The 12,574-nt window shown below is 38.9% G+C and overlaps 1 protein-coding gene across 1 annotated transcript in view; it reads right to left on the reverse strand.

Annotated features, from left to right (window-relative positions):
- The window catches only part of TRPC6 (transient receptor potential cation channel subfamily C member 6), a 104,782-nt gene that overhangs the window by 16,574 nt on the left and 75,634 nt on the right, over positions 1–12,574 (reverse strand). The window contains exons 4-7 of the mRNA XM_063329864.1: positions 12,214–12,378; positions 7,343–7,556; positions 5,281–5,508; positions 2,697–2,961 (exon numbers count right to left, since the gene is read on the reverse strand). Coding sequence (XP_063185934.1) covers positions 2,697–2,961; positions 5,281–5,508; positions 7,343–7,556; positions 12,214–12,378 — 872 coding nt within the window. The remainder of the gene's footprint in view (positions 1–2,696; positions 2,962–5,280; positions 5,509–7,342; positions 7,557–12,213; positions 12,379–12,574) is intronic.

A 12,574-nucleotide genomic window follows, 5' to 3' on the forward strand; every position in this document is an offset into this window, starting at 1 on the left:
ATATCTAGGACTGACAACAAAACCATCTGATTCAGTTTAGGAATTATATATACATTCTCCAAAGAATATTATAATGATTCAATTGTTAACTACTTTAATCTACATTCTACACACTTGCTGGTGATGTGAATGTAAGTAACAAAAACAATTAACTTGTAAATACTTTAATTGCACCATTAGTTCACTTAGTATGAATTATTTCACCATTAATATGACTAACATTCTGAAACTGTGAAGAAGACGGGATGTCTGACTGCAAATCAGCATTTTTCAAAAAATTAGTCTCTCAGACCATAATCCTCCAGTTGAGTTTTCACTATTCCACAGATCCACAGTAAAGGCAATAAGCCACGGTGTGGGGATACTGAATATTATTTCTTTTCAGGTTAGTTAATTTAAATACATGTATTTCCTCTTAATCAATTTATATATATATATACACATAAACATAAGTTGAATCTTCTGTGGTATCTTCTCCCACCTATCTCCACCTGTTTGAAGACATATTTTCTCTTGTTTTGATGAAGACATCCCAGTTCCCCGTGTCCAAAAATGCAGTAGCATTGCAAAGCACATTTTGGATTTTATTGCATTGTTGTTAAGAAAAGTTAAAAGAAACTTGTGATTTTTAGCTGTGAATTTACTTCTCTGCTTATAATATTTTATCAGTATTCTATCTGTGAGTTGTAGTTTTAGGTACTTTATCTATTGTCTGAACTAATAACACCAAACAAGTAGTAACAAATTTTTCCCTCTTGGCCAAGTTTGCTTCCTGGCTGAGTATACTTCAGAACAGCTATAGCTTGAATATCATGACAGCCAGAAATTAAGTGGGCAAGGGCTGCAGAGCATGGAAAAGAATGAGTTTCCACTCAAGTGATTTATCTTAAAATCACAGCTAGAAATGAGAAGCATGACAAACCTATACCAGATAACTCCTGACAGACAGAGTAAATTCAAAATTTCTATTCTTACGGTGGGAGAATAAAAAAATAACAGCCAAGGAAATAAAGAGTGAAAAAAAAAGGGGGGCGGACTATATTTTCTCCTCTCAAGATGGAACAGGTTATTGCCACTGGAAACTATGGAAAGCCAGAGTCTAAAGGAGGGATTCGATTATTTAATTTTTTTGGACCAGTAAGAATATAGAGAGTTGCCTGAATTAAATTACAAATATTTTATAATGTGTATCACACTGTAGTGATTAGCCTGCTCTAATTACAGATGACAGCGGCACTTGATGGAGGAAGCAGCCTTGCTCGCAGGCGCTGCAGGGAGCCGCTACGCTGGGCTCTGAAGTGCCGGCGCTGACCACCCTTGCAGGCAGGATGTTGTCTTGCAAGTCCCGGCTCTGACCCAGCTGATGTCCCGAAATCCCTGAACAACCCCGGGAACGTGTCCCATGCGTGGAGTGCTATCACAGGTTGCACTGCCAGGTCATCAGACATATGTACAGTGCTGTGTAAGGGGTCTGAGGTCCTTCTGGTTTTTATAAGCCTCCCCCGCCTAATGCAGCCCAGGATTCTGTTGGTTTGCTTTGACACAAGGACACATTACTGTCTCATGGTCAACTTGGTGTCCATCAGGACCCCCAGGTCCTTTGCTGCCAAGTTGCTTTCCAGCCGGTCAGCCCCAGCCTGTCCTGGTGCCTGGGGTTCTTTATGGGTTTCCCTGTGTTGAATTTCACGAGGTTCCTTGTTGGCCCTCTTCTCCAGCCTGTTGAGGTCCTTCTGAGTGGCACCACAACGAGCTGGCCTATCAATCACTCTTTTTCATCCATACAGGTCTCCTGTCCTTTGCTTGACTTTCTGCCCATTGAGATGGACCAAACTTGTGCGCTGAAAACGCAGTTCTTGAAAATCAACCAGCTTCCCTGGACTGCCCTTCTCTTCAGGGCCTTATCCCATGATACTCCTCTCTGAACAGGCCAAAGTCTGCTCTCCTGAAATCCGAGGTCATGGTACTGCCATTTGCCTTGTCCTCTCTTCTCAGGAACCTGAACTCCACCCTCTCACGGTCAGCCAAGGCTGCTCCCAACCCTCACATATGCAACCAGTTTTTCCTTGTTTTTAAAAGTCAGGTATCACAGAGCTCCTCTCTGCATCAGCTCCTTGATCACCTGTGTCAGGAAGTTATTGTCAATGCCCTCCAGAAACCTCCTGGCTTGCTTGTGCCCTGCTGTGTTGTCCCTCCGGCAGATATCAGGGTGGTTAAAAATCCCCATCAGGACCAGGGCCTGCAAGTGCGAAGCTTCTTCCAGTTGTCTGAAGAAGGCCTCATCTACTTCACCTTCCTGGTAACAGGCATTCCATAGCAGACACGCACTACAACACCACCCATGTTTGTCTGCCCTCTGATCCTGCCCAATAAACTCTCGCTGGCTCGTCATCTGTCCCTAGGCAGAGGTACAGCCATTCCTGCGGCTCTCTCAAGTAAAGGGCAACTCCAGCTCACCTTCCCCGCCTGTCTTTCCTGATTTATCATAGTATTGTTGGGGTCAAGAGCTCATCCTCTGATTGCAAATACAACCTTTAATCCAGAACAAGAGAGAATATTAACACGTAATCCAAGACGAAGAAATTTGTAAGAGATATAAACCTTATAAAACAACTAGTAAACTTAACACACACAATTCAAACAATAGACTTTCCATAATAATAGCCCATAATCATTACAGTTTAATCAGTTTTACTTACGTTGTGAATGCTTCATTTTGTTTTGCCCCCAGATAGTAGGAATAGAGATTAAACATGCCTATCATGAAAGCCACAAACACCATGATAAATATCACCATGAACTTGAAGATGTCTTTCACCGTTCTGCCAAGTGATATCTGGAGTGGTCCAAAGCTTTCATTAGCTGGTAAGATGTAGGCTATTCTGGAGAAACTTAATACTACCGCAATTGCATACAGGCCTTCAGATATGATCTGAGGATCAGATGGATCCCAGTTTATTCTGGCTAGAAACAAAAGATGAGAATTTTGGTCAGTATTTCAAAGTCCACCTTAGGCTATTCACGGAACTTCTCTCTTCCGGTGAATAACAATGAACCTGTCAGTGTAAAATGGAATTGAATGCAATGGTGCTATGCAAATTTGGAACAGATAAGATGAAGTCTTCATGGTTTGCCTTTTTTTTTTCTTTATTTTACACTGCATAATGCATTTTCAGCAATTTTTACTGAGAGAATAATACTAAGACTTTGTCACCTAAAAGTAAGAAGCAGCTAATTTTTACCCCTTTGAATTTAAAGACACAGAAAACTGACTTCCTCACTGACAGCTGTATGACCACTCAAATACTGGCAGTAGTGGTTGCCCACTACTTCACAGTGCTCAGCAAATGTCTTACATGAAGATGCTGCTAGAAATAAAAGTGAAAGGAAGATACTTGGTTAAGACTGAAACAGAAGTGGGACATATTCCATCTACTATGCTACGGCTGAGAAAGCATTTTACTCTCTTATGTTTTACTCTCTTCTTTTTACATCTTCATCAGAAGTGCAATTTTTAATTAGGAGATACCATGAGTGGGATTCAGTATGAGACTAAGGCAACTGCAGAGAGCTATCCAACTGGGACGTAGAGTCAGTGAGCGCTTGGGGCTTGATTCAAAGCTCCTGAACAAAGACATTCATTGCCATTTGAGATGCCCAGGGTATCCAAGATATTTGTACGTGACTGCTTGGGGCTTGATTCAAAGCCTCTGAGCAAAGACATCCATTGCCATTTGAGATGCCCAGGATATTCAAGATATTTGTACATATCTGTGTGAGGCTTTTTTGGAGCAGCACCTTGGCAATTCAAATGGTGCTAGCCACTTATCTTTGGCCAACTGAATTGAGCCAGGTAGCCCTAAAACCATTTCACAGCTCCACTGACTGTATTGATTAGATCTCCGTTGATCATAAAGGTGGGCTGTCCATGTCTGTCTTGTACTGGTGAGCCCAGAACTGGACACAGCCCGGCTCACCAGTGCTGAGTAGAAGGAAGGAGGGAAGGATCACCTCCCTCGAACTGCTGGCAATACTCTGCCTAACGCAGGCCAGGATACATTTGTCTTGTTTGCCTCAAGGGCCCATTGCTGTCTCACGTTCAACCTGGCGTCCAACAAGGGATGTTTGCTAGCCTGTGATAAAACCTGTGTCATTAAATATTCACTGTTAATATTATCCATGACAGCACTACCATATGTAGATGTTCTCCAAGCAGACTTCAGCGCACACGCATGCACTGAAAAATGGCTCAACTCTGCTTCAGTGCATAACAAAGTCACAACTCATGATTGATGTCAGCGGTACCTGCCTTGCTAGACGACACAGTGTTATACAGCACAAATGAGTTACAAGACTTGTGCTTGTCATCCCCAGAAACTGTGAACATAAACAACAGTCCCTGTTTGCAAATTCTTCAAGTGGGTGTTACTGAAAACTGAATTAATATTTAACTACCTGCTTTTATAACTTATGTGACACTTGCAACTTTCAAGTAAGATTTATAAGACTACTATTTAATGGGTTTCAGAATATATATATTAATTACTTTGCTTTTTCTACAGCCTGGATAATGAAGAAATGCAACCTTATCAGAAATAGTATTTGAGGCATAGAATAGAGATAGAAACTGACATAATTCAGCATCTAGAGAAAAATATTTAATAAAGGGAAGAGAGATGTGGTGGTGTTCAGAGTGAACGCAAGTAAACACAGCTTATTTTTTTCTCATTTGAGCAAAATAGCTTCTAGTCACTTCTCATATATTCCAAGCAAGTTTATTAATATTTTTATCTCCTACTGGTAAAGAGAGTAGATTGAGAAATATTAAAATAATATAACAGAGACTCTGAGCAAAGAATATATAAAAGATATACTGGTTATGTTGGCAAAGAAGGTTTAAGAAGTTCCTGCATCTCATTGCTTGGTTCTGCCCTTGCGTTACAGTACATCACATGTGCAGTTGCACCAACACACGTGTTTGTAGGACAGCAAATATCGTGTAACTGGGCAGATGAAATAACCCGGATTAAAATAACTTTGAAAAGAGGTGAGGTGACAGTGGGGTTATTTTGATCTCAGATCATTTCACTGCCTGATGTCCCCAAAGAGATGTATGAGCATAGCCAAGGGAACTGTGGTCAAATAGTAGGGATGAAAAAGACAAGAAGTGGTGGGAATTTCTTAAGCAGGAAATTTTGGAACTAAAGTATCGGAGGCTTAATAACAGAAAGTCAATTCATCTTGGCCCAAGAAGTAAATCTTAATCATGTGCAATCAACTCACCCAAGGTGTAGTATTTTATGTTGGGCTCCAGTGTTGGACTTGTCAGATCTTTCATATTTGCATCAACGAAGTTCTGGGCTCTGGACGCATGCCAAAATGCCATAAACCTTGCTATGAAAGATGCTGCAAAAATTGCCAACATACCAAAATCAAGCATATTCCATAACTCAAAAAGGTATTCCTTTGGACCTTGAGACCAAATTTCTTTACATTCCGACCATATCATGCCTGTGTAAGACAGAACAGAGAAAACAGTGTGCTCTTCTATCTTCACATTTGTTTTATTTGATATTTTATTATGCATAGGATACGCTCTTGGTTGCAGTCAAACTCAAAACAATTTTGGTCAGTGTGAGTTTGAACACAAACTAAAATCCTTGACCCTGCCAGTTCATGTACACTCCAGTACTCTCATGTGAGTAATAATAACATCTTTCATACTGCTTTTTTTCCTGCACAACTACAAAAGCTTTCAAAGAGGAGAATGGGATGTGAGTATTACCATCTGTTACAGACACAGGAAGAGACAGAAAGAGCAGAAATGCTCTGGCATGATCATATAGCAGTGGTAGAACAAATAGCAGAACTCACATCTTCTTATTTGCAGATCACCCTGGGTACAGTCTCTTTTACTGAAATCGCAAATATATGTGACAAATGAGCATGAAAGTAAGAATCAGACCTAATGGCAAAGGTATCTCTTTGAGTCCTAATTAGTCTCCCTTAATAATAAAATATAGGAGTACAGTATTAGTTTATGGCACCCTTTTTATTGAGCAAATCCTTTTCCTTTTCAAGATAAAATTTATTTAATCATGAACTACATTTCTAGGATTCTAAAGAGAGCTAATAAAAAACTGAATTGGAACAATGTCACTATTTTTTGCACTTATCAAATTGTCTGAATGAACTTCTCATTTTCCAAGAAGGACAATTATAATGTTAATTACAGTAATTAAATTCAATGCTACACCTGTATGCACTCAATCAATTTTTCAGTAACTGCCTTAGGCATAACACTGAAATAAATAAAAATAGATTAAATTAGCAAACTATATAACTTTAAATTGGGAAACTATTATTTACTCCTTTATTAGCAGATTAAAACATTGATATTTATAGAATATTTGGAAAATTAAATGCCTATAATACACACATTCATTTATAAACAGCTTTATGGTTAAATAAATAAAGATTGCCAATGTCTTTCAAAACTATAAGAATCAGTTGGTGTACAAATAGCTCCAATTCCAATCACAGAGAGCTCATAAAAGCAAAATATTTTACATGCATAAGCTCTTGAACGGGAACAGATTTTACTTAGCTTGAATTTAACTCTTCCATATTACTGACTTAACTAACAACCAGAACCCAGATCCTTAAAATATTTGGGCATCCAACCCCCACTAGAATAAATGGGTTTAGACTTGTAAACAAGAATCAGACAGCAAAAATAATTTTGAGGGTCTGTGCTCAAGTTCTGATGCTGAATAGTTCTGCATCACCGAATTAAACGGGTCAGCTCTGAGAACTATTCATAGTACGCACTTCAACCTTATGTTGGGATGGAAAAATCTACTGCTGAATCTTCAGGGGTCTATATTCTTCTCTTTTGTCAATAATACATTTCAGCTATACACTATTAATTCTGCAGGCGTACTTGCAAAATAAGAGAATCTTAGCTGAAAGAGACAACTGGACACAAAAAACTTGGCCCATGATGTGGAAATCCTTCCCCTTAGGCGCTGACACAGGCTGACTCAAAAAAATCCAGAAAACCGGTAGACACTTTCCTCTGATATTCATAAAACTGAATTCATTCATATTCAGATGATGTAGATTTCACCTAAGTCCTTAACCTGAATGTTTGTGATTAACCAGGCACACGTGAATCCTGCTGACATCCAATAAGAAACATGAGGCCAGTGTGGGAATGCAGCCAGTTGAATAAACTCCCGTTGTTGCAATTTTTACACGCGTAACATGAAGAGCAAAGGATTAAGTTGGGTGCAGCTCCACTGAAATCATAGCAAGACAAATTTAAGCAAAAATTAACCTTTACCTATTACCCAAGAAATAATGAGCATCTCCATCCATGAGAAACAGGATGTTTTCATCCTAAATAGCTGTTTCACGTTGCCTGTTGTTTCATTAGGTCGGAGTTTGGTGCCATCAAATCTGTCAGCGGCGTTCATGACAAGCAGACCAAGAAAAATGGTGAAAGAGGCTGCATGGGCTACAAACTTCATAAATGGTCCACGCATTATCCTCCCCAGCTGCAACAGAGGACATGAAACACAAGGACATTGCATTGCTTTCTTCCAAAATAAAAATGTATAAAAAGAACAGTAACACAGAGAAATATATATTTCAGTAACACGCAGGAACCGATATTTGGAAAAAGTTGTATACTATGAGACCATGCTGACAGTCACCCTTAAAAGTTTCTACTTATTTGCTATCTTGAGAGGGATAATCTATCAGTTTCACCATATATGTATTTTTAACTCAGTGTTTTGAAATAATTCTGTAATGATTTTGGGGCATCTATGTCTATTATAGGTAATTGAGAGAAAAATTTATTATGGTTGTTGAATTTGGTACACGCTAGTCATCTTCATGAGGCAACGAAGAAAATGAGATTTCGACCCTTGCTAGAAGCATTAATTTATCAGCAGGAGTGAATTATGACCAAAGAATTCTGTTTCCTGACTGACGTGATACTCAATTACTCAATTTAGCTCATTTATTGTGCAGTTTTCCCAACTTTCTAAAAAAAAAAAAAAAAGGGTCAGAAGGCCTCAAAAGGTTAATGTTTATAGTTCTGTAGTGTCTTAATTTCCTTCCTGACTCCTTCAGTGGAAACGTCCTCAGTTTTGTCATGACTAAGAACAACTTTAAAATGGTTTAGTGCAACACTTAAAAAACCTGATACTTTCACACAAATTCACCCAAGGCTGAACTTTTAGCAATAATTTACTTTATTTTTGAGAGTGCCTGTATTAATAGTAAAAGTCTTAGCTTGACCACTTAGTCAGTAGCTGAAGAAAAATAATTTTTTATTGTAAATGAAGACAGTATCTGTATCTGACAAAAATTCCTCGGAAAGAACTGAAAGCAAGTGCCACAGATCTCAGCTGAAACACAGAACGATCTGTGGTCCAGAAAAGGGAGAGGAAAGCAGAAAGAGAAGTTATTTGTAGTTGCATTTTTGCTTACGCTTGTTTCAATATCAAAATCAGAATTTTGCTGTCCTTACGGTCAGCTTTTACAGAAACACACAATAAGAGGATGCAGCTGAGGATGTGATGGTAAGGTCTAAAATACGGATAAATTAAGAAAACTAGACAAATATAAAAAGAATATACTGTTAAAGGAACACTGTCAAGGTCAGCAGGCACAAAATTTGATCTTCTTTCTCCTTTATATTATTTTGCAAACACGTGCCATTCATTAATGTTTCTCATTCAATAAAATTAATTTATCTTTTCTTAAATAAAATATTCCATCAGCCTCATGAGATGAACTTCAACAACCAATTATTTTGCGTGAACCACAGAGAACAGGTAATAGTCATGGGGAAAGATTTTATTTCAAGCTTGGAAGGAACAGTCATGAACAACACACAATAAAGCAGAGCTGGAAAATAATAAAGTAACTTGACAGTGTCCTTTTAAATGCATTATTCTTGTGTTCACAAACGAATATGGGTTAGGGGACAGATGCCAGAAAGAGACATAGCCAGAAAACAAGAAAAAACACTAAAGGGGGTAATGTTAATATATCCCTTGATCAAAAAAATATAAAATTTAAAAGACTGAATGCCTGGCAGCACCCCACCCACCCATTCAAAAGAGAAGAGAAGTATTTCGAGTACTAAAGTATTCAGAGAGACAGAAAAGTTGGGGCAATCCCAAGCGCAAGTACAGGCTGGGTGGAGAATGGATTGAGAGCAGCCCCGAGGAGAAGGACTTGGGTGTGCTGGTTGATGAGAAGCTCAACATGAGCTGGCCTATGTCTTCACTGTAAAGAGATCTGGAATTTTAAAAGTGTCATTTCAAGATTTTATTGGATCATTGTTACATGGCAATGTCATAATAACTTCCAGGATTTGTGTAATCAGTTCAACCGTGGTCAGTCCTGCTTCCAGGGAGCTTTTACTATATATATATATAAAATAGAATCATGGAATAGTTTGGGTTGGAAGGGACCTTAAAGATCATCCAGTTCCAACCCCCCTGCCATGGGCAGGGACACCTCCCACTAGACCAGGTTGCTCAAAGCCCCGTCCAGCCTGGCCTTGAACACTTCCAGGGATGGGGCATCCACAACCTCCCTGGGCCACCTGCGCCAGGGTCTCACCACCCTCACAGTAAAGAATTTCTTCCTAATATCTACTCTAAATCTCCCCTCTTTCAGTTTAAAACCATTACCCCTCGTCCTATCACTACACTCCCTGATAAAGAGTGTACTCCCACCCTTCCTGTAAGGCCCCTTTAGGTACTGGAAGGCTGTAGGTCTTCCTACAGGTCTATAGGTCTCCCCGGAGCCCTCTCTTCTCCAGGCTGAACAACCCCAACTCTCTCAACCTCTCTTCATAGGAGAGGTGCTCCAGCCCTCTGATCATCTCTTTTTGGCCCTTCTATGGACTTGCTCTAACAGGTCCATGTCTTTCCTGTGCTGAGGGCTCCAGAGCTGGATGCAGTACTCCAGGTGAAGTCTCAGGACAGCGGAGTAGAGGGGCCAGAATCACTTCCTTCAACCTGCTGGCCACGCTTCTTTTGATGCAGCCCAGGATGTGGTTGGTTTTCTGGGCTGTGAGTGCACATTGTCAGCTCATTTTGAGCTTATGTTATGCAATAAAATAGCATTCTAGAAGTTTTGAGTTAATGTTGTCAGTAGTTATGCTGATTTACCAATTAGAAATGCAGAGCAAACAGTTCACAAATCTTTGAAGAGCCTCCATGTGAATTGCTATCTGAAACTCGAATAAGAGCCAACCTAATTCCTTTCAGCATCTGACACTAGTGAATTCCTGCCAAAACAACAGGACTTTGTCTATGTATTTCTATGGAGTTTCTTCTGATCTGAAACTTTCATTTCCGTATCTGTGGTCCAAGCTCTAATTAACTTTTTCCTAAAGATAAAACTGGTCAGCTGTACAGGTAACTGACTGAGATGTTGCAAGTGTTATAAAGACATTTTTGCCTTTCTCAGAGCTGTGGCATGAGAATATAATGAAACGTGTCAGAATAACTCCACCGCAAGCTGTTATTTTCACCACAAATACTCTGTTTTCTTTCTCTTCTGTCACTGTGCTCTATAGTGCCAAACCTGGAAAAAGAATGGGTACTTTATCTCCGTAGGAGGAGAAGAGATTTATAAAATCCATCAATTCATACATAGAATGGATTCTGTTGATACAGATCATCTTCTGTATTGCAGCAAGCCTATCCTGAAATTAAACAGTGAACGTTTTTGTCTTAAAAAAGTAGAAGAATCAAACTTTGAAGTATGAGTGAAGCACAAGGTAAGAAATGACAACTGGTGAAAAAGGTGGATTAGATTTTACATTTGCAGAATATAATGAAACAAGAAGCATTCCACATACAAATCACACATTGAGATGATTAAATAGTGACATAGTGACAAAGGAAGTGAAACCTTAAAGGATGTTGTCCCATGAACCTTGACTTCAAAAAGCTACTCTGAAATACCTTTTTCAGAATGTACAATTGTTCAATATTACTTTAAGATCCAATAAATCACTGAAAAAGGAAAATGACAAATCGATATGTCACTGCTACAGTTGAAAACCAATTACTGAAGTATGTTGAATCTCAAGGCGTGTTTTAAGACAAAAGTATTCATAAAAATCGTAGTCACTATACAGAAAAGTGAAAATGATATAACTGATTTTTATTGTCCAGAATGAAAGAAATGAAAAATAGGGAAAAAAAAAAAGGCCCACCTGTCTTCTCTCAGAACACAATAAAAAAACCACCAAAGTACAAAGACCTCAATCCTCTCTTTCAACCTTCCTCTTCCCCTGGAATCATTGTATATGCACAGGATTCGACCTGCTAAAATCATGGATGTTATACTGTAACCTGTTGCAGAATCCTTATAGGATCCCATTTGTTCCCTCTAACATAATCTCAAGGGAAATCTTCCATCAGTGTTCATTTAAAATGGATAGTGTTAAAAGAGAGATTCAACATAAAGTTCAGAGAGGTTAGGTATTGTAACCCATCTTCAGTGGAAAGGCTTTCCATACTATATATCATCCAAAACGGACACAGTGGTAGCATCCAAATCCAGACACTGCATTATAAAGGGATGCAGGGGAGGCTGCATGACTGCTTTAAAAACCTCATGAAATATGACGAGTAGTAGCACTGTCTTGATAAGCCAATACAGTTCACTTTGACTTCTACAAAACTGATGATGATTGTTTTAATTTCTGGCGTTCATGTTTCAGCGACTTGTATCTATTAATTTTTAATAATCAAAAATAAAATTGCCTTTGAAGTAATTGGAATCAACCCACAGCCTGAACTCAGTCTAGCTCTGAAACAATGGGAAACGAGGACCCTCTGCACCTGCCTACTGAGACAACAACTAAATGAAGAATAGTTTGACTCATTGTTTCTAAAGGACAATTTCTCCAAGGCAACTCTCGCTCAATCATTGTAATTTAATTTGATATACATTGCATTTAACACAATACATTTACCTGTCTTAACTACATTTTTCAGGACATGCAATCTCGCAGCCATTCCGTTCTAACTCAGCTTTAAAATGACACGTTTCTGAAGTGTTATTTAAGCCTGTCAGTAATTTATACTCATACTTCATCTTTGCCAGACAGGAATCTATATACGGATGATACAGGAGTTAATAAAAGGCCATTACAAGATTTCACAGACTGACCTTACTGCAAGGAGCAATCCAGTAAGCCATCGAAAGGAATGGCAGCCCTACTGCAACAGCAAGAACAACCAGAAACTTCACTGCCATGGTCTGCTGCCGTAAACCTGACAAATTCTCGTACCAGATTGAGAGAAGTTGCTGCTGGCAGTTTGGATGTGCTACAAACTGTAACAAAGAAAAAGAGCACAAAGATAATGTTGCTATCAGAGTATCTTTCATTAAAATAACATCTATATGAAGCGTATTAAGAATGTCGGAATAGCAACAACTTATATTCAAAGCAGCATTAACAAGGGCATGAGAAAAAGTTTTTTGGTGAGCATAATCTCCCAGCATGAAGGCATGTTGTTATCAGCAACAA

Source organism: Chroicocephalus ridibundus, chromosome 1 (genome assembly GCF_963924245.1).
Source record: "Chroicocephalus ridibundus chromosome 1, bChrRid1.1, whole genome shotgun sequence".
Lineage (NCBI taxonomy): Eukaryota > Metazoa > Chordata > Aves > Charadriiformes > Laridae > Chroicocephalus > Chroicocephalus ridibundus.